Source organism: the organism of the source record quoted next, unplaced genomic scaffold (assembly GCF_019419815.1).
Source record: "Pyrus x bretschneideri cultivar Hongxiangsu unplaced genomic scaffold, Pyrus_bretschneideri_v1 Contig83, whole genome shotgun sequence".
NCBI classification, from domain to species: domain Eukaryota; kingdom Viridiplantae; phylum Streptophyta; class Magnoliopsida; order Rosales; family Rosaceae; genus Pyrus; species Pyrus x bretschneideri.
In genome coordinates this window covers 1,430,759-1,454,745 of record NW_025999824.1, presented here as the reverse complement: position 1 = coordinate 1,454,745, position 23,987 = coordinate 1,430,759, and the positions used below count along the sequence as shown (strand labels likewise).

The window sequence follows — 23,987 nt, the reverse complement described above, 5'->3', positions numbered from 1 at the left end:
TTAATCTAATGCATCCACGTCAGCATGGACCCCAAAGATCTACCAAATCCCTAGGACCCACAAATTGAGCCGTTAAAACGTTATTGTCCCAGAACTGCAGGTGCAGGCTGGACGGATATTATTTGGAGTATAAATTCAAAAATTCAAAAACAGAAAAAGGGAAGGACACGTAAGAAATCGCGGTGGAATATGCTGGAATTCCGGTACATTTTCTGCATGGCATAAGGTAGATTTTCCAGCCTCAGGTCTCCTCCTGCTCTTTGAAGGCGTTCATCGCCACGATTCCATACAAAGCGATCGAATTTCGATGTGTATTTGCGATTTTGGAATACCCTTTTGCTTGAATTTGAAAACCCACATTGGAAAATTGTATTGGGAATTGAATTGTTCTTGAATTTTGAGGCTTTGATTGGATTTTTGAGATTTTGTTAATTGCTCACAGGCTGGTTTGTTCGATTTTAGAGGTACTCATCTCAGCTTCGAGCCTTTCTTTCCCTTCTCTACACCCAAATTGTGAGGTTTTCCTCTCATAGATTTGGAAGGGAAAGAAAGGCCAAGTTCTGAGGAGCCCATTTTTCCTGTTTGTGTAAAGTTGTATGTATCTTGTATTCGACAATGAGCGCTGTTTCGGGGGTGATTTCGCGCCAAGTGTTGCCTGCCTGTGGCACCCTTTGCTTCTTCTGCCCGGCATTGCGAGCCAGGTCTAGACAGCCGGTTAAGAGGTACAAGAAGCTCATTGCTGACATTTTCCCTCGTAACCAGGTTCATTCTGCTCTCGTATTTTATCTACATGGGTTTTTGTTGCTTGCATTCGATTCGTTACTTGTTTCCTAAGATAGTTTTACCGTTTGTAAAGAGACTTGTGTGGATGATAATATATGCCATCTCTATGTGCATTTTGTGGGTTTGGAAAAGTGTTGATGTAATGGTAGATATGTAGTCCATTGCTGGATGATGGAATTCTGCTGTGAAAATGCAACCATTTGACATGGCTATCAAAGTAATGAATTTCCTAAGTGAACTGAAATTGAGAGGATAATTCTTTAACTTGCTACCATCCATTTCATAGTCTGATTGAGTAGATTGAGTTTGAAGAATCGTTTGAATTGTCTGAGTTTTGACATCCAAGTTCTTGAATCTTTATACAATCACTCCTCCAAACCATAAATTTTAACATGGTAACATCTAACCAGTACTTGAATTATTTGACAGTTACTTGCCCATCCATTTTGTATTCATAAGCCTACATATATATTTAATATGTTTTTGTATGTCGACAAATATTGAGTTTATTATGGCTTTGAAAACTAATCGAAAAACTAAGTATCTGCTAGTGTTGGATGCCTTATGAGGCTAAGAGTTATGTAATATGCATCTTTGTCTAGTAAAATGAGTATTTCGTAACTTTAGAGCACTCATGTAAACAAATGTTGAAACTGATTATGACTATGGTAGCCAATTGAAAGCCCAGTTTCTCATATTGTTGTCTGCCATTCGAGGATGAAATGAGGCCTAGAAAGAACTGCTTATCGGTGTAGTAAGTTGTTTATGGCTCTAATTAAAAACAGAGCATTGTAATCGTTGTGTACCATGTCGTTATTAACTGTAGGCCTTATGTATGATGTGTTGGCAGTGTAATGTTTTTATCTTCTTATTTACATCATGGTTTTTATTTTTCTTGAGAATTCAATTCTTATACAATGAGGTTCAGTTGGGTATACAAGAAAGAAATTGTAGGTTGCCTTTTCTTGATGCAACCAATGCCTTGTAGATGAATTTGTATGTTTTATTTCCTGACAATTCAAAGCCCTTCCCGTACTTCTTGCCTTTCAGACTCACTTAAGAAGAATTTACTTCTTTCTCTGGTTGATAAATACTAGTTGATTAAACCTTTTTTTTTTTTTTTTTTTTTTTTTTTTTTTTATTCTACTCACCCAAGGGAGAATCCTGTCAGGACAGTATGTAATAATGTATGTTTGTGTGACTCCCTTTAGGGTTTTTCTGGTCAGAACACATGTTCTTTGATGGAAATCCCGGTTAGACACCATCAAATTTAGTTTCTTTCCATCCCTTAAAAGTATGAAGTATCCCTATTCTGGCTTTTCTGTGAAATATTGTTCTATTAATTAAGCATCATATACTCAATACTCATGCAAAAAAATTTAAAATTTGGTTTAGTTAACTTAAAGTTGATTATGAAATTTTAACATCAATGCAATCACTTTCTTAGCGAATGTTGCATTATCAAGTTTCAGGACTTATTCTTTTCCCTTTGACAGGAAGAGGGACCAAATGATCGGAAAATTGGAAAGTTGTGCGAATATGTTGCCAAGAATCCTTTGCGAATTCCAAAGGTATCAATTATACTATGTAAATCCTAAAAATTTATTTTAACCTTATCTGAGGGATCCCAAACGTAACCTTATCTGAGTGGAACCTTGTGCAGCGCACTCTGGAATTTATTTCGATGATTTGAACCATCTTATGTTTTAGTTCTTCATTCAAAGGTCATCCTTGCAAAACATTAGACAAAACCGCTACCACTAAGACATCTAGTTGTAGCCAAGAAAATAGACCACTAAATTGACACCACTTAATTCAGTGGTTAAGGGTTTCAGATTTGAGTAATTTTTGCAAGTACAATCTTGAGTGAAGACATAAAACAAGGTGAGCTGGATCACTAAAATACAAGGGGAGTGGATGTCCCTGAAATAACCTTATTTGAGAATTCCCTCAAGAAGCTCCTTCCATATTTGTCCATCATATATAACTTAACTCATGATAAAAATAAAAAACAATTATCACCGTAACTCAATAGATAATTTGTTTAAAGAAGAGAGAAGGGAGAAAACACTGGGAAGTCAGTTGGCCAAAAGAGTTGAGAGAAAAAAATGGATGTAGTTATTAGTAAGTCACAAACTACAAAGATCTCAAACGTACATGTTTTTGTTCATTTGTCTATTTGCGTTTGTTGGGGGCTATGTTACCATGTCTAAAACGCCTTGTTCACGATGATGTGAATTTTTGACCCTTCTAATAGGTTTCTCAAATCATTTCTGATATTGAATTTCAGCAATGGTTCAATCTTCTTATAGTTTTCTTAATTTCTCTGAATGGTGTTACCAATGGAATCAAACCTTTTCCTTGCACCACAAATATGTGATATGGTTCACTATGCGATTGTTGTCAATAAAAATTCAGCCTTCCTTGCTTCCTTTTTTCTACGAAGTGAAATGTCTTTTGAATTACAGTATTTTGAAGGAGTAGCATTTTGAAGATTTTTGTGAAAATCAGTTTAAGAAAAAGTACCATATACAGACAATGTTAATTATTCTTTCTTTTCTGACCAAATTTGAATATTTTGGAAGCAGATCACAACTTATCTTGAGCAAAGGTGCTACAAAGAATTGAGGAATGAGAACTTTCAATCTGCAAAAATTGTCATGTGCATTTACAACAAATTGCTGATTTCTTGTAAGGAGCAAATGTGAGTTCGTCCTTATCTAATTTTTTGTTCTATATCTCTCTCTCTCCCTCTCTCCCCCCCACACACACAAGTGAATCTTGAACGAGACCTCACACTTTTCAAATAGCAGTATTGACTGTTCAAAGAGAGTGAAAAGTTTATTTTATGATGGTCCCATTTGGGGCTTAGAGTTGAGCTCTAAGGTCTAAAACTATAAGCAACACTTCAAACCCTAGTATTTGCTCTTTTTGACTGTTAATTTGGACTATTGAGTTGGAATGATATGTTTGAACATGAGGTCCTGATCCACATTCTGGCAACATATAACATGGCATAAATCTACCAACAATAGCCTCTCTCTCTCTCTCTCTCTCTCTCTCTCTCTCTCTCTCTCTCTCTCAAGCTCTCTGTTTATTTGTGCTTGTGGGTGTGTATATATAAAATATATATAAATGCATATTTTTGTGTGATTACATGGTTAATTTATATGTTCAGTGACATTTTCCTAGGCCTCTTTTTGCGAGTAGCTTACTCAGCATTATGCATACACTGTTGGATCAAACACGGCAAGATGAAATGCAAATTATAGGATGTCAGACTCTTTTTAACTTTGTAAATAATCAGGTTTGTAAATTTTTACCACTTAATCGTAAGTTACAAGATACAAAGCTTCACTTTTAATTTATCACCAGCCAGCGTGGCTGGAGAAAATTTCAAATTTAATCCATCTCTGTGATTTTTGCAGACGGATGGAACTTATATGTTCAACTTAGAAGGCTTTATTCCAAAATTCTGTCAGATAGCTCAAGAGCCAGGGGAAGATGAAAGGGCAAGTAATCTACGTTCAGCTGCACTCCAAGCCCTTGCTTCAATGGTACTCTTTTCATATTATTTCTGTTATAAATTAAACACTACACCTTAGCATTAACTTCATGTCATGTTAAATGCATGTGAAATTCAAAATTCAAAAATGCAACATGCTATGGGAGATTCTTATTACACTTTGGTTTGATCTTTCTTTCTTTTTTCCGTCTCCCCTTTTTCTTGAACTTAGCAAATTTGTCCCCTTTACCATGAATTATGTGCTTTTCTGTATTCTTTGCCTGATGAAGCTCTTAAAAGTGAAATAATATGATATCTCTGTTGGAAATATATGCTCGCCACATCATGTTTTCTCAAAGCTCATAATCTATATCCCTCATGCGAAACTGAGTTTCCTAAATTTTCTTTTGTAGGTTTGGTTTATGGGTGAAAACTCTCATATATCAGTCGAGTTCGATAACGTAAGTACATTTGAAGTTTCTTAAATCTTGTTCCAAATTTTGAAGTAATCTTTTGATAGTTCTAGAAGATAAATGTGAATATAATTTTTTGGATCAACCTCAACTATAAATTTATTATTTATGCTTTAAAATTTTGCAGTAAATATCAAATGTTAACACCTTCAAGACCTTTTGATAACCATTTCATTTTTTGTTGTTAGTTTTCACTTTTTGTGCTTGAGACATGAGGAAAGTTATGGGGAGAAAGGAGGGATGGAGAAGGGTGGTGGGAAGGTGGGGAAGAAATAAAGTACAATGAATGAAAACAAAATCTTATAGGGAGAACAACTTCAAATAGTTGTTGGTTTTTAGTTTTCATTTTGTGCACCACCTCTTATACATTTATTGGACATCTCTCCCACCATCCTTCCTCCACTCTTCTGGATCCCCTCCTTTCCCCCAGATACTTTCCCCATATCTCAAGTACAAAAAATTGAAAACTAAAACTAAAAACGAAATGGTTACAGAATGGGCCTTAGTTGCCCCTTCAAATTTTCTTTTCACAATCTTTCAGATGGTTACAATTTTCTACCTGCTAGAATTTTTTTATTTTTTTTCATAATTATGAACTTATTAGTTATGACTAGCCTAAGGCTCCATTTTGATTGCCAATATTAAATCTGAGGGATTGCCAACTTTGACTACCCATTTCAATTAATGTTACAGGTTGAATTGATTGAATATATGATAACATTGTGAAAAGAAAAATGGTTACAGGTTGAGTTGGTTCTTCAGTTTTATGATTGTGTTACTCATCACTCATTTACTTGTCGAAGTCATTCTTTTGAAGCAGCTAGAACGAATGCTACCTAAACCTCTTGACATTGGTCTTTTTCCATGTTAATATACAGATTGTTGCAGTTGTCTTGGAAAATTATGGTGGCTTAAATAAAATGAACCTTGAAGGTTCTAAGAATCGGTGGGTGCAGGAACTGCAAAGTAATGAGGGACATGTTTCTTCTTCCCCAGATGTCATCATTAGGCTTAAATCTTGGAGCACCCTGGTGGATGACAAAGGCGATCTAAATGTGACAGTGTATGTCTCTGTTGGCATGAGATTTTGTCGACAGCTTTACATTGTTTTGTCAATGGACCAATTCATTTCAATTATTAATGTTTGTTTTATTATCCTATAGGGAAGATGCCAAGAACCCCTGCTTTTGGTCCAGGGTTTGCCTGCACAACATGGCCAAACTAGCCAAGGAGGCTACAACAATAAGGCGTGTAATGGAATCTTTGTTCCGTTACTTCGACACTGGGAACTTATGGTCTCCCAAATATGGTCTTGCTATCCCAGTCCTCAAGGATATACAAGTTTTAATGGATGATTGTGGTATTTAAATTTACCTTTTGTATACTTCATCTTTAGGTCCTATCAGATGTTTCAGCCACAAAGGCTCTTCTATTGATAGACTTATTCAGCCTTTCGGTCTTTGGTTGCAGGGCAAAGTACACATGTTTTGCTTTCCATTTTAATCAAGCATCTGGATCATAAAAATGTCCTCAAACAACCCAACATGCAGGTCGACATAGTGGAGGTCACCTCCTCTCTTTCTCAACTTGCCAAGGTTGAGTCCTCTGTGGCAATAATTGGTGCAGTAAGTGATGCCATGAGGCATTTAAGGAAGAGCATTCACTGCTCGCTTGATGATGCTAATCTAGGAACAGATGTAATAAAATGGAACAGAAGCTTTAGAGAAGCGGTGGATAAGTGCCTTGTACAGTTATCATATAAGGTGGTACTCTTCTGTAACACTGACTGAATTAACTTTGTGCCTAAAATTCCACCATCACAAAATTTTCTGAGCTATAATTGCTTCTTGTAATGTTAATTCTTATCATAGCAAATAGTTTAGCGAGTCATAAGTTTCCATATGTTCAGATATCAATTTTTATTGTTAATTACTCCATCACAAGTACAACAACTAAGCTGTCATTCTTTAACAGGTTGGAGAACCAGGACCAATCCTTGATGCAATGGCTGTTATGTTGGAGAATATCTCAACCATAACAGTTATAGCCAGAACAACAATTTCTGCTGTTTATCGTACTGCTCAAATTGTAGCTTCCTTGCCAAATTTGTCCTATCAAAACAAGGTGAGTAATTTACTTAGGGTCGTGTACTTATTTGAAATTTTGAGATTCTTTCAGTCTTATTTGTCCTATCAAAACAAGGCAAGCAATTTACTTATGGTTTTGTACTTGTTTCAAAATTTTGAGATTAGTCGTGTACAGAATTTTTAATTATTTGCCTTGCGCACTTTCGTTAGGCTTTTCCTGAGGCATTGATTCATCAACTACTCCCAGCTATGGTCCATCCTGACCATGAAACACGTGTTGGAGCCCATCGCATCTTTTCCGTTGTTCTTGTTCCATCTTCAGTTTGCCCTAGTCGCTCCTTGCCTAATGCTGAGTCAAAAAAGGCATTGAATTTTCCCAGGACACTCTCAAGAACTGTATCTGTCTTTTCTTCTTCAGCTGCCCTATTTGAGAAGCTAAAGAGAGAGAAAATTTCTTCACGAGATAGTATCTGTGAAGAGGATAATGAAAATTCTGTTGTTGATGGGGAACAAGGAGGCACCAATAGTGGGATTCTGAGCAGATTGAGGTCTTCTTATAGTCGGACGTATAGCATGAAAAGTTCTCCTGCACCTTCAGCAATAAATGAAAATTCTGTCAACAATTCGATTAAGGAACCTGTGAGTTTTAACAGTTTGCAACCTCTTCTCCTCATTGCTCCCTTTTATTTTTTATTTGCAAGATGCAGCGTAGGGGTGCAGCCATATGGTTCTCTCTGCCTCGATGTGTTTGTCTCCCTCATGTGCAGGAGGGGGCTGTACGTGAGGGAGAGGATGTTAGCTTGATATACATTGTTGTCACATTCCATAAAAAATTAGACTTTTGGAGTTCAATAGTTGTCTAGCAACATTGATTTGATTGTGAATAGCTGTTTTTATTTGTTAAACCTCAGGAAGCTAATTCCCTCAGATTGAGCAGCCACCAGATAACTCTCTTGCTTTTATCAATTTGGGTGCAATCCATCTCTCCTGGGAATATGCCTGAAAACTATGAAGCAATTGCTCACACACATAGCCTCGTAGTACTTTTTTCTCGGGCCAAGGTAATTGCTTGAGTGATGTTGCTTGATGAGTCTCTTCTATTATATATGCTGGTGATGTTTTTTTCTAATAGTTTCTATTCTTTCTGATGGCATTTTCATTTTAATGGCATCCGATGTTGATAGCATATTTGCATGATAAATTGCATCCTTTCGTGTTATTGCTTAATATTTAGCTGGAGCAATAGTTAACATGTTACAGGAATTAGTTCATTTCCAGTTTTCTTCTTCTTCAGAGTGTATTTAGTGGATTGTTTTACATCCTAGTCATCACTTTTTTATTTTAATCCTGGAAGGAATTGAGGCACAAGTAAAGGTTGATCAATCTTCCCTATGAATTCCAACTGTATGCCCTGGAACCTCTGACAATTGATTATTATGTAATTGCACTAGAATAAAAATGAAAAATGATAACATAATTTTTAAGATTCGCTCAAAACCGTCCTAGATCATTGCTTATTTGAAGCTCAAGACATTGTCTTAATCTTCCGTAACTGGTGCTAACTTCTTTATAAGCTTCTTAGCCCACTTCCCACCTCCTATGCCATTGTAATTTTGAGGGTAATGTCAGCATGGGAAAACTCTGACTCTAAAGTATATGGAGAATTCAGAATTTTAAAGAGACGACTTGGGGAACTTTTTCCGGTTCTATACTCGGATAATGGCACTATTATTTTGTCACTCCTTCATCTTTGTTGCTTCTATATTCTTGTTTTCTCTCTTCTTATTTTTGTTTAGTTTTCTCTCTTCTTATTGTTGTTTATCTTTTGTTGTAGAATTCCAGAATTGAGGTTCTTGTTCGAAGTTTTCAGCTAGCATTTTCCTTGCGGAACATATCTCTTAATGAAGGAGGTGAGCCCCACAGTATGTCGAAACCAATGAGCATGCATAATGCATATGCTTTATGCTTGCGTTTTCATTTATGATGATAAGATATAATTGTTCGTTAATTCATTTGCTAATGTTAAATATTAGTTAGAGAAGAAAACATGAGAAAGTAAAACATTGGTTAAGTAATAGACTGGATAGTCAATAATTTATTTGTTAGGATGTCATAACAAGCTCTTTCCCTCTATCTTTTCAGGTGTGCTGCCACCATCGCGTCGCAGGTCCCTCTTTACCCTGGCAACTTCAATGATTCTCTTTCTATCAAAAGCATACAATATTGTTTCTCTTGTTCGTAGAGCCAAGGCAGTACTTGTGGATAAAATAGTAAGTTGCTTTTTCAGGTGAAGTTTCCCATAGGTTGCCTCGTTAATTTCCTGTGGTCTCATAAGCTTCAAATTATCTTTAATAACTACTTGCTTATGTATGCGCATTTTGCATAAACTTATCAATTCTAAGGACATGAAGGACTTAAAGAAAGTGAACCATGTACTGGTATCTTTTTATGTGAGATTTCCATAATCAAACTTCTCTATCAAACATAAAATAGCTTTGACAGCTTTACACACTTAATCAGGTTGATCCGTTCCTGCGTTTGGTTGAAGATTGCAAGTTACAGGCTGTTAAGACTGGACCGGACCATCCCAGACATCTTTATGGATCTGAAGAAGATGATCGTCTGGCATTAAAATCTCTGTCCGAGATAAATATTACTGAAGAGCAAACTAAGGAATTCTTTGCTTCTGAAGTTGTGAAGAGCTTGGAAAGATTGTTAGATGTAAGCTTTTATACCGATTGTTTAAGTGTTTTGGACTTTTCATAGTGCAGGAAAAGAAATCATTTGTGTTATACCATGGATTATGAATAGCAAGCTATTTATGCAGGCCGAATTGTCTACTATAAGGGAGGAGCTGCTCAGTGAATTCTTACCTGATGATGTATGTCCACTGGGAGCCCAGTTCTGTATGGATGCGCCGCAAAAGTTATATCAGGTTGATTCCCGAGACAGTAAATCTATGAAGGAGGTAAGTACCCTTCATAGCTTTCACTTTTGTTTTTGTTTTTTGGTTGTGTGGGGGTGTAGCAACTAAAACATAAGCGTTGAGAGGGAAGAAATGGAGGTACTTATCACCACACCACAGTTAGAGGTGGTCAGCATCAAGTTTTCTCTTAAAGCTCAGGACTCATGGTTTTATTCTTGTAATGCAGGATGCTCCAATATTTTCATTGGATGATGATTCCTTTCCAGGTTCATTTGATAGCCAAAAGAACAACTTAGATTTTTCTGCAGATTCTCCCAATCTTCTGAGCGTCAATCAATTTATTGAATCTGTACGTTAGCCATTGCATGTTCTATATTTAGTTTGATCGCTTTTAAAAAAAAATAGTCTTCTGTTGTTTGTTCACGGGCAAGATTCAGAGTGAGAAGTGTTCACCATTACAATGTTTTTATGTGCTCAGGTCCTGGAGACAGCACATCAAGTTGGAAGACTGTCGATCTCTAATGCACCTGATGTGCCATACAAAGAAATGGCTGGGCACTGTGAGGCACTCCTGATAGGAAAGCAGCAGAAGATGTTGAATTTGATGAGCTCCCAACAGAAGCAGGAGTATTTGATGAACCAGTCTTTACAAAATCATAATGATGATGCGAAATGGATAACATCTGGTTTCCATGCTGACTTCGGCTCATATAGGGTACTGCTTTCTGGCTTTAACCAAAATTAGGCATACTTAGTACTGTACAAGTACCATGCACACACTCTGGCTGGTATTTTAAATCTAAAGCTGTGAACTTGAATGACAATACAGAGCGGAAATCCATTTGTTGATGACACTGCCACTTCATACAATCCACCCCCAACCGCAGGCCGTGCCTCAGTGATGTGTGTAAACGAATACCAGCATCATCCCCACTCTTTCAGGCTACCGGCGTCGAGTCCATATGATAACTTCCTAAAAGCTGCAGGTTGCTGATTCTATACAAGTGATGGAAGAAAATTATTGGTTAGTGAATTTAAGAAGCTCAAGGGATACCAGCTTTAACTATTTATTGTTACTTTTAGCTTTTAACTTTTTCATTTTAGGCCCTTTAATTTCATTCCAATTCTTTCATTCTTTTCCTTTTTCCAATTACACTAATTCAATGTATTTGATGCATAAAAGGTAAAAATTATTTGTCACTTTTAATTGTTACTGTGGAGCTTCATAGGGTGTTTTATTTGGAACATTTACCATTTTCTTACTAGCAGTTGTGAGGCAAACATAACAAAGCTATTGAAAGGATGTTTGTTACGCAAGATTGGCTCGAATTGGACTAATTTTACAGATTGAGCTGGCTGGATAGGCTTGTCTTGGACTTAATCATATCCTATATTTGGTGTGTATAAAGACTAAGGGGGTAGGATAATATTTTATAGTGCTGTTTTATGTTTGGGGTAGAGATGAATTGGTGCGGATGGAAATGTAAATTACTTTTAAAGTCATGTCTTTATATGATGGCAAGTCTGAACTTGAAGGTGATTCATTAGTCGTTTGACTTGTTATCTCACCGATTAAAACATTTAGTCGTTTGACTTTGGAAGACATGAAGGGCACCTTAACCTTAGTAAGAGTCTCATTTAAGGTGTCTTAGCCACATCGGATTTCATGGCATGTGACGAAGCCACGATTGTAGGAATTTTCATCTTGTCGTTGATGGTGCAGGTTAACTCCTTATTTATCCTTGCTAGGCTAACCCCTCTTTGAGGCCTTGTTAGGTCAGAGGAGGGGTTTGGGCTTTGTATGCCATCTCATGATTTAAATGTTTCCATGGAAAATCGTAGGTGTTTTTTTTTTTTTTTTTTTTTTTTTTTTAAGTACAACAATATATTTTACAGTAAGGGGAGATGGGAGTTAAGCCACAAAATGGTTGGTATCGAATTCGCCATTTAGGAGATTCGAACGGAAAACATCTCACTTACAAATGAAGAGGAATACCGCAAGACTGTAGTAAGTGGCTGAAAAATGGTAGTTTTATAGACTTCTTAAAAAAAGTCTTATCCTTAAGCATCCAGTATTACAAGTGTATGAATCTGTGAAGCTTATGGCCCTGTAGTCATATATTGTCACTAGAACGATTATAAAGACTTACTGTATACATACATGCGCTGACATATACACGACGCTGAACATGTTTGTCCCGTTAGTACAAAACAACCATTCACAACATTTAGAGGGAGTATTTTAATCTTGGTCCAAAAAATTGAACTGTTATTTGTAGGTGTGACAGGCTACTTATAAATAGTTTACTTACAAGAAGGGTAATTGCAGCACCTAAAATTGAGGATTTTTTTTGTTTTTTTTTATTAGTTTCAATTTATTTTAAATTGCATGCACAATGTTGATAGAATTCAAAGACTTTCAATGCACATCTTAAGTTCGATTCCTGACGTTGGTGAATTTCATGATGGTGGTCAAGAGGAGCTAGAATGTCTTTGTGCTTCCTGACTTTCAAAATAGTGGATTGCCGTAACAAAACTTCTAGCTGGTCCTTTTTTATTAATTAAAAAAAAAAAATTCTTGAATGTCCAATTTCAACTATCTTTACAAATTCTATGACGGTGTCCCAAAACGCTTTTGGGTGTACGCAAAAGTTTGCCGACCTCAACTAGTCAGTCCAAATAGTTTGGGCTTAAAACCCAAATCCATTTCAGCCCATGTTACATATAATAACAGTCCAGGAGAAGTCCCAATAAAAGGAAAAACCCCGTGATTATTTGTTTCCCTGAAAGCAGAAGCAGCAAAACCCTAGAAAATTAACAGCCTTTTCGAGCTCTTCTCATGGATCCTCCGCCGCCAGAGGCCGTCTACTACATCTGTGGAGGTATTGATCTTCCCTTTCTTCGTCTTCGAGATGAATTACATAGAGAAGAATTTGAATTTGTGATATTAAATTAGGGATTTAATGTTGTTGTAATGTATTGTAGATTGTGGGATGGAGGTGCAGCTGAAATCCAACGATGTGATTCAGTGCCGCGAGTGCGGTTACCGTATCTTATACAAGAAGCGTACTCGCCGCAGTAAGTCTCGATGTCCTTAAATGCTTTTATTGTTGCAATATTGGTTGATTTCTCCGAAGGTTAATTATTTGCATATATTCGGGGGATTGGGTAAATTCCCAATTATCAGTAATCGATCTCGGATTGACAATTGTGGATTCTCGTGATTATTCGAACGGTAGAGGTAGTCGAATTTTTTAGCTTATTGTTTTATGTTTTAGGGTTTGTGTCACTTTCCGAATTTCGTAGTATGACATTAGTTTTAGTTTGTTGCAAAAGGAGGACATGGTTTTGGGTAAGGAATTTGTGTTTTTTCACTGTCAGCATTTAGTGTTTTCTGATCGAAATGTTTGGCAGCGAGCAAATCTACAAATTAATTGGTTATGAATACCTCAAAACTTGAGTGGCTTTCTAGGTGAATCCTTCCAATCCCTTTGGAGAGTTAATCATTGCATTTACACCCAATTATGCGCTTGAAAACTACACTGGTCCAATAGGCCCAATTTAGGTTCAATTAGGCGTCATTGTCTTTTTGTTGTTTTCTCAGTTCATAGTATCTCATCAGGTTTTTATTAAAACTTAAAAAGCCTGGTCGAATTCATTCTTTGTTCGGCTGGTTGCCACCCTTTTAGTACAAGATGGTGAAATTCGTTATGTTTCACGTGTTCTTCATCTTTAGTAATTAGTAGCTGTTATCTTAGCAATACTAATAAAAAATCCTATTACACCTTAGCAACAGAAATTATTTGTGAAGTTATAGGCACTGTAGGAAATCGTTATATTGATGCCAATTAGCGATACTGACCAGAGTGATAAGTTTTCCGTTAGTTTTTAGGGCTCCGGCTTAGAGGATATGGTTTTTCGTCCACTTAGCCTACACCAAGATGCACCAATACTAATATTTGATCACTGAATTTAATCGGCAAGATTCTGAATCAAAGTTAGGAAAAGCGTTGCACCCAATTATTTGAATTTTGTTGAAATATCTGTCATTCCTGCTGATTTAAGGTCATTGATCGAGCTAGCAGTATTGGTGCCACAAAGTGTAAATCACAATATGGTAACTGCACACGAAACAATAAAGGCTGTTTTGTCACTTTGTTCATGTTAGGCATTAAGTTATGCTAGTCCTACAGTAATGTGCTATATATACTCTCTTTTGTTTCTTTTACGTCTTGATGACATTGCCATGTTATACTAGCTACCAGCACAGCTATCGTACATTTGATTCATAAAGAATTGGATTGATATGGTCCACTTTTGAAAGAGAACTTCATCCTTACATCAATTTGAAAGCCAAAAAAAAAAAAAAAAAATGATAAACGTGAACACACAAAGAAGTTGTAACACTGTCGTGTCCTCTTTCTTTCCTATTCTGCTGTAGTGTCCCTTATGTAGCACTGTTGAATGCGTTCTTGTTAGCCTTTTCATATATATATATATATATATATATCATTCATCTATGGTTCTCTCAGTGACAATATTCAATGATTTATAATGACTCATGGTTGTTTTTGCAGTTGTTCAGTATGAGGCACGCTGAGAAACCCGCTCAGAGCTCCTCAGCATGGCAGCAGATGACATGAAAGGTAGATGTCGCTTGTTAAATACCTCCATGTTTGATACAACTTGGGGGCCAACTCAAAATAGCCCGATTGGGCAAGGTAATTCAGTGTAACAAACGCAGCTGTAGTGACATTAAAATTGAACATATTGTTGTGAAATATTATGTTTGGCGATGAATGGAACATCAAGACGTCTGTTTGGAGCCTTATAATTGAGAATGGTTGACAAATGTTCAGTTTCTTTCAACGTTTCTCAATTTTCGTTTCTTATTATTCATGGATCTCCTGGTATACCAGAACCCAAAACGATAGTATTATATTCATCGAGTATGCATTGAGTATTATATTTTAGGGGAATTTATTATCACGTCAGCCATTTTCTCTACTTATATATCTCTTTCCAGTTTTGGCATTTGCATTGAATAGCTCAAAGGGAAGTCGAGAACAAAAATTAACGGATGTGCATAAGGGGAAAATGGGCTCTGTGGATTCCATTTCCCTATTTCAATTCGGTTGGCCCTCACCACCACCAAGCAATTGAATTCGTGGTTTCAACCGAAATCCGAGTTCCTTTGTTGTAGATGGTGAGCCAAAAACTTCCAAATACTAGTGTCGCGCTAAACACTGGAGTTTTGTGTAAAGTCTGATGTACCATCCACCGTGCTGCGTCGCCGACAATTAGGGAGTTCGGAGGTGAGGAGTGAAAAGTTAGAGGTTTCCTCTCCCCGCCACCACAGATGGCCAGGGAAGTGTCCGTCGGAAAAAGCCAACATGCTTTGTTAAACCATCAAAACAACAAACTTAAAAACTACAAGCTCCAAATTTCTCTAACTTATTTTGACGCTCAGCTGGTTAAAGCTTAAATAAAAAACACTCCCACAAACCCCAATAAATACTACTCTCTCAGACCTTATTTGGTATAGAAGATTGGATTGAAATTGGTGAACCACTGTTTTTAAGGTGTGTTAAAGGAAGAAATGAAAAAAATTGTGACCAACTTAAAGGTATGAAAATTATAGATGAGTGGTATTTTTTATTATTTAGAAATGCTGTCCTAGACATTAGGTGGCCAAATAATGTGTGGCCACCCAATGTAGCTCTAGAACCACATTAGTTGGCATCATAATTTGGCCCCCAGTCAAACGGTACGTCAATTTAAAGTTGGTGACTTCCAAAGAAGCCAACATGCGAGTTAGAACTTTCAAACCCTTGATTGTTTTCTATAAGACCAACCTTTTGAGATTACTATCGAGCCCAGATTTAAAAGTGAGTGACCAACAAAAGAGAGCAGATTATATAACTATTACTTTGAAGATGAATGCTAAGGAGACTCTCTTAAAAATGAGCATCTTCATAAACTCTCTCACACCTCTTTCGGCACAGTATTTTCTAATGTTAATACGAGAATTATCGTTAAATAATGAGGTAACAGAAAATTCATGGAGAGTCTAATTTTAAGAGATTTTCTTTAGTATTTCTCGATTTTGAAATAGAAAATTGATGATCCAACAATGAATACGACACCCATTGCATTGTCGTTGATCACCAAAAAGTGGAGAGACGAAGAAGGTTCAAGAATTCCTGTCGTGGGAAAGTTTCTGTCTCATTATCTCGTCAGAAGTGGAGACAAGAAGAAGGTTCAAGAATTCCTGTTGACAGACCCGATCGTGCGATCTCACCGACTCGGAACTCCTCCTGCTGTAAGTTTTCCGTTTCATCTACAGATATAGAAACAAAGAAAAACCTCCGAGGTTGTCGTTCGTTCTTTCAGAAAGATTTCTGTTTGTCCTCAGTTTGCAGTTTTATTCGATTGTTACTATGTTTTTGTGTGCTTATGTTTGAGTAAGATTCTTAGTAATTAGTGAAGAAACAGAAACATGAAGTGGGTCGAATGAAAATGCAAGAAAAAATGAAGAAAATTGAGTGCTTATGTTTCAGTAAATGGGAAATTGTAATGGGGTTTTCACTTGTAGGTCCTTGATAAATTTATAATTTAGAGAAAAACCACTTCAAACCTAATACTTCACGAAAATACCCAATCGACTCACTTGGTAACGGGGGAAGTATTTCACAACTAAGAATAGTTAAGAGTATGTGTATAGGTGAGGGTTTTTTTTTCCTCCAATTGGGCTCTTGAGGTGTTTTTGTATGAAACTTATAGTTGTCGGGGTGTTTTTTGTTTAATTTACTTAATGGACAGGGCGGTTTATGCTATGAAGATTATGAGAGTTATAAGTAAATAAATTGACTTGGTTATTCTCCAATATTGTGAACTAACTCAGATCTCTTGAAGAGTCATTTATTTAGGTTCTCTGCTTTGCATTGGTTTGGAGAATGCATTTTAGACATGCAACAGATTTGGACTTGAATTTCAGTCTTTAGTTGGGATACCCGTCTGGCGGCTGGGACCGGACTGGAATCCTGTCGCAGGATTAGGACCGAGTCCAGCACTCTACCGTAGAGTCCCGGCTTGGGAGGGGATTATTTGGTAAACGGGGGTGTGTACCCCCTCTTGTTTCTCTCTCATTGTGTGAGCTATTAGTCTCTCTCATCATGTAAATCCACATGATGAGAAAGATATTAATAGCTCACACGATGATATAGATACTGTTAGTAGGGGGATATACCTCCGGTTGCATGTTAGATTCTCCCAACCCTTGGGGAGGAGACATGTTGTCTTTGATAAGTGGGAAAGTTATCTAATTTCACTGAGTCTTAGTCCCGCTATTGTTAAGCTCATCGAGCATAGGCCACGACAGTTATTCCATTTTAATTGGTCTAGCGATCTGTAGTCCCAGCCACCAAATAGGGAACTAGGCTAGTCGTTCTTAATTGGCAATTCAAACAGATAGGGAACTATCTAGTTTGTTTTAGGCCACGTTTGGTGCCTGGGTTTGGACTGGATTGGATATGACAACTCACTAGATTCAAAGTATCTTGAAGTAAGATATGAAGGCTAATTCTGCCCAAGTTGAAGGAACGGTCTTCATCTCTTACTTCAACACAATGTATTAAAAGCGTGAGGCGTGGGCGAGGCGTCCGAGGGATAGCCCAGCCTAGGCGTGAGCCTCACGGGACCTAATTTTTTTAATATATACACTGAGTGTACACATATATTATATTAAAAATAAAAAAAAGATTATTAATCAATAATCACCCCTAGCACACACATATATTATAAATACATATACACACATATATGTACATATATTATATTGTATATATATATTATGGGAAGTGTTATTGGCACTCCAAAAATCTCATTCTACATTCCTCACAAGTGTATTTTTCTTTCCAAATATAGAAAGTTTGGAGTGTAGAATGAGATTTTTGGAGTGTCAATAACAATTCCCTATATATATATATATAATAGAGGATGAAAAACACAATGAGCACACATATAACAATACACGCACATAGCACACACATCCATTATATAAAAAAAAAAAAAATCAGAAAAAAAAAAAAAGGGAATTTCCCCTAAGGCATGCCTAGGTGGCTCTAGCGGTGCCTTCCGTCCACTCCCTCAAAACAGAGGCGGCAACCCTCAAGCCTAACCTCACAGGGCGCCTAGGCGCGCCCTGAGGCAAGCCTTTTAAAACATTTCAGCATACCTTGAATCTAGTAAGTTATCCCATCTACCAATCCTAAGGGACCAAACGTGACCTTAGGGGGTATTTTGAATGCCTTCCTTTTTTGTTGTCATTGCATATTCTCTCACGAAACCGGGTTATGTTTCTCATTGGCAGTTTGAAATTTGAAGATGCGTGCAAAATACATCATTCCTGCTGTTTTGGGATCATTTGCAGTGGCATGGGTAGCTGACCATTATTTCGCTGACAAGAAAATATTTGGAGGCAAGTTTGTTCTATTTACATCTTTTTTTTTTAGGAAATTTATGGCGTAATAGTTGTTGCAATAGCCTGATGGCATTATCTTTGTTGATAAACTCAGGAAGTACTCCGTCAACTGTTGCAAACAAAGAATGGTGGGAAGAAACTGACAAGAAGTTTCAGGCATGGCCTCGGACTGCCGGTCCACCGGTGGTCATGAATCCCATTAGCCGTCAGAATTTCATTGTCAAGTCCCGCACCGACTCTTGAAGATTTTCCGGATCTTCACTCCGTTTATGTGTGTTGTGAGCTGAAAGAAGGATTGAAGGATTAGCAAAATCAATGTTAGGCTGGTTTGATAATCCGGATCTTCACTCCGTTTATGTGTGTTGTGAGCTGAAAGAAGGATCGAAGGATTAGCAAAATAAATGTTAGGCTGGTTTGATAATGTTGTGATGAACTTTTTTGTACCAAAATAAAAATGTCAGGGAATCCTAAATCTGAGGTACAATAACCCAACTATGAATCACCGTGTATTGATCACTCTTCCGGATTTTATCGATATGTATGTATTTGAATGAAACAGTCAATATTTGGTCGGTATGTCGTCTCTTAATCATTTCAACAATTGGTTCAGTCAATTTCCGATTATTTAAGCTTTAACTAGAAACAGATGGCCTCAAGGCCCCCCGACAAGCTTAAGTGGATGGAGAATTCTCATACCAAAGCTTGGATCTGATGCATTCACAATTGAGAAATGATGGTTACACGAAGCCATCTCCAACCGAAAAGGTTAAACATAGCCCAATCAGAATTATGGTCCTACAAAAAATTATTCTTAAATGAATGGTGTCATGTCATATTCATGCCATTTCCAACCAAATGGATTAAATATAGCTTCAATAATTTATTAGTTTTAAGTTTATAACATAAATTTATTAGTTGATATAATTAAACTACCATTGGATGTTTTTAAATCTAGCCATCGAATTTGGAGCTGAGTCTCAAAAAAGGGCTAAGAGGGAGACCACATTTGGCCTAGTCATCGGTTGAAGATGAGTTTTTGCGCAAATCAGGTCATTTCTCAGCTTTTGAAACTTTAGCCTTCTCCATTGGAAATCACCTAAGTGATTTGAATCAGATATGGACTAGTTTTTCAATGCAAAGAGGTGTGAACTTGATTGAAAGCGAAGCCATAACATGCACCTTCACATATAAATCGCAAAAACCAGGAACCACAATATATGATATGGACCTAAATGTAAACAGAAACTTAGACTAATCCTTTCCAGTGGGAGGACTTTCCCTGCATTCATCCACCCCCTCTTCCTGCTTCAACTCGAACCGATTACAACCGCCTTTTCGCTTCATTTCTTGAACACCCCGAACAACCAGATGGATGATATGATTGATGCGTTCAGGACATAGAAGACTCAAATGACTTACCATCCATCAGTTTTTCTTGATTTCTTGCAGCATTTCCACAACCTTCTTCATTTTCGGACGTTTGGCGGGTATGCTGTCAGTGCAGAGCAAAGCAATCTTCAGTGCTGCAAGCATTTCTTTCCTCCAACCGAAGGACACAGTGCTGAGCCTTGCATCGAGAATCTGCTCCGGGGTTTCGCCTCTTGCCGGAGCATTATGCACCCACGTCACCAAATCTACCCCCTCGTCAAAGGCTTCGTCTACTGGTAATTTGGTTGTAAGGATCTCAAGCAAAACTACACCATAGCTATAGACATTTCCAGGCGCTGTAACTTGCATTGTATATGCATATTCTGATGACAGAAGAGAGGAAGAACACAAAACTAGCTTAGCACACTAACAAAGCTACCAAGTGAAAGGAATGAAGAATAAACTGTATAAAAAAAAATATACCTGGAGGAATGTAGCCAAAGGAGCCTGCAACCGCGCTGATACTGGCTGTACCTCTGGATGGATCCAAGAGCTTCGATATCTCGATCTCTCCAACCAAAGGATTGGAGTTAGCATCCAGAAGAACATTAGCAGAAGAAATATCGAGATGGATAATCGCTACATGGTGAAGGAAAGCCAACCCTTCTGCTACTCCTATGGCAATAGAGAGTCTTTTTGGCCAGTCAGGTTCATATTCGGGCAGCTTTGTGGATTCATGAAGAAGCTGACATAATGTCCCATAGGACAAGTAATGATGCAGCAAGAGAGCAACGTCCTCGTAAATAACAAATCCGATAGGACGCACTAGGTTATCATGACAGAGTTTGCTCAGCCTTTCGAGCTCTCGGATCATCTTGTTCTGGTGATGAATGATTGTCCTGTCCATAGATTTCAGTCTCTTCACAGATATGATTAGCCCAGACGGCATAACAGCCTTGTAAACCGTGCTAAAGGTCCCGGTGCTGATCTTGTTTGAAGCCTTCATGGTTGCTTTAACGGCACTATCAAGATCTATTGCTTGTTTGAGATTCTCAACAAAGACAGTGCCTGCTGCTATCACCGGTAGGTTGTTGGCTGCCTCGTCTTCAGTCCCTGTAGCATTTTCTGCCTTCTCCTGTCTCTCTCTTATCATAAACAGCAAAACAACAATGGTTACCGATATAAAAACTGCTAAACCAGAGCCGATAACTGCCAGTATGAACCTGAAAGAACCCCTATGATGATAATTTGCTCGGTCACCACCTTTAGAATTTTCACATAAGGAGCTCAGTGGTTCTCCACAAAGCCCTTTATTCCCAAGAAAACTTGAATTCGAACTCTTCTGGAATGGCACGAATGTTGGTACTGGGCCAGTGAACAGATTGTTGGAGAAATTAACCTCTATCAAACTTAACATGCCCTTAAGTGCAGTTGGAATAGCATCAGAGAGCTGATTGTTGGAGACATCAAGAGAAACCAGCTTGTCAAGTTTCCCTAAATCTGCGGGAATAGGTCCGCGGAGATGATTGAAGCTTAAGTTTAAGGCAATCTGCAAGTTTTTGATATGACCAATTTCAGGAGGGATACTGCCAGTCAAATAGTTTCTTCCCATCTGCAACTCAAGCAGTTTAACACAGTTTCCAATCTCGTGAGGTATCTCCCCCCGAATCGAATTCTGACCCAATAGCAAGTATTGCAATCTCGACATGTTGCAGATATCACTTGGTATGGAACCATTGATTCTGTTATTGCTCAGATCAAGCTTGTTAAGATTCTTGCAATCAAGAATTGATTTCGGAATATCTCCAAACAGACTGTTGCCGGCGAGAATCAATTCCTGCAGATTCATGAGCTGGCCAAGCTCCGGAGGAATTTTCCCGGTAAATCCATTTGAGGCTAAATTTAGGAGGGTGATATTGGAGCACTTGGAAAACTCGGGAGTAATCTCACCAGAAAGATTGTTATTGTCTGCCTCAAAGTATGTAAGGCCACTAACATTTCCAATTGCATGAGGAATGCTACCTATAAGATTATTGTTACCAATTCGAATACTCGAAAGGCTACTGCAGCTTCCAATTTCTTCAGGAATATCTCCACCTAGTCTGTTCTGGGTCAGAACCAAAAACTCCAGATTCCCTGAAGCAAAAATGCTTTTGGGAATTGGGCCTTCTAGCTGGTTAGAGTGCAGATTCAACAATTTGAGCTTAGAAACCGAGCCTAGAGTATCTGGAATTTTACCCTCAAATGCATTCTCATAGGCAGTAAAAACTCTCAAGTTGGTGAAATTCCCCACCCAAAGTGGGATGACACCACTCAACTTATTACTAGAAATTTGAAAATCCTCTAACTTCTCTAGCCCCTGAATTTCATCAGGTATTTCTTCTACTAGGAAGTTATTGGAGAGGTTCAATGATCTAAGGTTTTTGAGATTACCGAGCTCAGGCGGAATTGAACCTCCAAACTTATTCAAAGCCAAATCAAGAAACTCAAGCTGTGACAAATTCCCAAAAGCTGAAGGAATTGGTCCATGGAAATCATTGTACGACAAGTCAAGCCTCTTCAAAGCCTTGAGCTCGGAAACAAGAGTCACATTACCTCGGAGGTTCTGGTGCGAAAGATCAAGCTTTTCCACCATGGAATGATTCAAACCGCAGCCAATGCCGGGCCAAGAGCAGTAATCTGAGCCGTTGCCACCCCAACCGAGTACTCCGAGCTCTTCGGTAATGGCGAGCAATGTAGCTTGATCATGAAGCTGAGCAGCCACAAGATGAGACTTGGATAGAAACCCAACAAGAAGAACACAAAACAAATACAAAACCTCCATTTTTGGGCTGTCTGCAACACTTTCCCTGTGGAAAAGAACTCAACTTTCTTCTCTGAACTCCAAAACAGTGACAAGAGCATACATAAAACCCTTCAACCTCCAAAACCCAATTCTTTTTTTTTCTTCAATGATTTAGTTTTCAGCTTCTGAATTGCAACCAAATGTCAGTCTTCCTTGTTCTTGTTCTTGTTCTTGTTCACCATGAAAAACCATGACCCCAAATCAGCTGTCAACTTTTTTGACAAAACGCATTTCAGCATTGCATCAGAGAGCAAACCCAATCCCTTAATTTATCGGGGTATTCCTTAATTCTAAGGGTAACAAGATAAAAAGGAAAGCACAACATCAAAGGGTTTTGATTTCAGGGATGGAACTGATTGAAGACTCAAATGAAAGGAAAGAGCTACTGGTACAGTAGAGTGCAGAGAGAAAAACAGGAGGAAGCAAAAAAAAAAAAAGAGGTAAGAAGATGATTGAACTATGGAACAAGGGTTGTGATTTTGTACATGGAAAATGGCCAAATCATATCATTTTACTTACAGAAAGAGAAGCCTTGGTTGCAGAACCAAACAAGAAAATGAGTCCATACTCCAGAGGCAAAGGCTTTTGTGAGAAATGGGAGAAAGAGTAAAGAGTACAATGTTTTTGGTACGCGAGAGAGAGAGAGAGAGAGAGAGAGAGAGAGAGAGAGAGAGAGAGATTTGTAGGTCTGAACTGAAAGGAGTACAGGAGTAGGGAGGGAAGGAAGGAAGGAAGGAAGGAAGGAAGAGAGATGAAATTCTTTGTCACGTAGGCCTTCACGAGAAATGGGCAGTGATGAGTGAATGAACTGCCTACATAAGGCCTACCTGGCCGTACTGCGCTTTTCATAGCATACCACACAAGCTTATTGTACCAGATTATTTCGGATTGAATTAACTTTATGAACTAACTAGACTAGTTGTGGAGTTCATTTCATATTGAACTTCAAAGATCCGAATCGTTTATTTTTCAAGTTGCACTTCATAGATTATCCTCACAAAATATTTGAGAGTCTGAGACATCGAATTAGGTTCAAAGAAATTAACGAATACTTTGTTTGATAAAAAACAACGAAATTTCATTGTGATAATTAAGTAGGCAAATGGTTTCGGGTTGAATTGAATTTTTGTAAGAATGATCTATGAATCGAGAGTTATAAAATAGACAGTTCAGATCATTGAAATTAGAAGTGGAGTGGGTCCCACAACTAATTCTCATTTTTTGAAAAAAAAAAAATGCGAATCTCTTTGCATAAAAGGCATGTAATGAAAAACTTATATACATACATAGAGTACATTTATTGTATCAGACTATTTTGGAACGTTCTAACTTCATGGACTGATTGGACTAGCCATAGAGTTAGTCAGAGCGAGTCCCTTATAGTCTCATTAAACTCAGTCCTTGCACCCAACAAACACGAGACTACACTAATAGCTCATCCAATTCAATCAAGTGAAAATTTAGTGAAGCCAAAGGGATATACATGTACACACCTCATCCCATCTAGTCACACACACA

General features: G+C 37.8%; 4 protein-coding genes across 7 annotated transcripts; 3 read left to right on the top strand and 1 right to left on the bottom strand.

Moving 5' to 3' along the window:
- Nucleotides 1–107: 107 nt before the first annotated feature.
- Nucleotides 108–10,981, top strand: LOC103968023 (protein SEMI-ROLLED LEAF 2-like). Of its 3 annotated transcripts, none has more exons than XM_048576013.1 (20): nucleotides 108–245; nucleotides 443–762; nucleotides 2,280–2,354; nucleotides 3,372–3,487; nucleotides 3,976–4,090; nucleotides 4,212–4,340; nucleotides 4,702–4,749; nucleotides 5,640–5,824; nucleotides 5,925–6,121; nucleotides 6,232–6,524; nucleotides 6,736–6,885; nucleotides 7,059–7,487; nucleotides 7,760–7,909; nucleotides 8,683–8,758; nucleotides 8,991–9,118; nucleotides 9,369–9,569; nucleotides 9,676–9,816; nucleotides 10,001–10,123; nucleotides 10,253–10,489; nucleotides 10,604–10,981. In XM_048576013.1, exons 2-20 carry the CDS (start codon nucleotides 616–618, stop codon nucleotides 10,766–10,768), a joined length of 3,105 nt encoding a protein of 1,034 aa, XP_048431970.1. In that variant the 5' UTR covers nucleotides 108–245; nucleotides 443–615; the 3' UTR covers nucleotides 10,769–10,981. The 3 variants fall into 3 exon arrangements, with proteins under 3 accessions (XP_048431970.1, XP_048431971.1, XP_048431972.1); XM_048576014.1 differs by having other exon boundaries at nucleotides 121–226; XM_048576015.1 differs by having other exon boundaries at nucleotides 129–722.
- A 1,532-nt stretch (nucleotides 10,982–12,513) lies between these two features.
- LOC103968024 (DNA-directed RNA polymerases II, IV and V subunit 12) lies at nucleotides 12,514–14,637 on the top strand. Its single transcript, XM_018642291.2, has 3 exons — nucleotides 12,514–12,656; nucleotides 12,760–12,852; nucleotides 14,352–14,637. The coding sequence occupies exons 1-3, from the start codon at nucleotides 12,614–12,616 to the stop codon at nucleotides 14,372–14,374; spliced, it is 159 nt and encodes a 52-aa protein (XP_018497807.1). The 5' UTR covers nucleotides 12,514–12,613; the 3' UTR covers nucleotides 14,375–14,637.
- A 1,255-nt stretch (nucleotides 14,638–15,892) lies between these two features.
- On the top strand, nucleotides 15,893–18,832 carry LOC103968025. Of its 2 annotated transcripts, XR_007255268.1 has the most exons (4): nucleotides 15,893–16,096; nucleotides 18,160–18,253; nucleotides 18,351–18,578; nucleotides 18,665–18,832. XR_007255268.1 is itself a non-coding variant. In XM_048576091.1 (3 exons), the coding sequence occupies exons 1-3, from the start codon at nucleotides 15,908–15,910 to the stop codon at nucleotides 18,497–18,499; spliced, it is 432 nt and encodes a 143-aa protein (XP_048432048.1). In that variant the 5' UTR covers nucleotides 15,893–15,907; the 3' UTR covers nucleotides 18,500–18,832. The 2 variants fall into 2 exon arrangements, 1 of the variants encoding a protein (XP_048432048.1); XM_048576091.1 differs by having other exon boundaries at nucleotides 18,351–18,832.
- Nucleotides 18,833–19,381: 549 nt separating this feature from the next.
- Nucleotides 19,382–23,187, bottom strand: LOC103968022 (leucine-rich repeat receptor-like tyrosine-protein kinase PXC3). The gene is made up of 2 exons (XM_009381351.3): nucleotides 20,108–23,187; nucleotides 19,382–20,007 (listed from the first exon to the last, which is right to left on the bottom strand). The coding sequence occupies exons 1-2, from the start codon at nucleotides 22,446–22,448 to the stop codon at nucleotides 19,682–19,684; spliced, it is 2,667 nt and encodes an 888-aa protein (XP_009379626.2). The 5' UTR covers nucleotides 22,449–23,187; the 3' UTR covers nucleotides 19,382–19,681.
- Nucleotides 23,188–23,987: the final 800 nt, after the last annotated feature.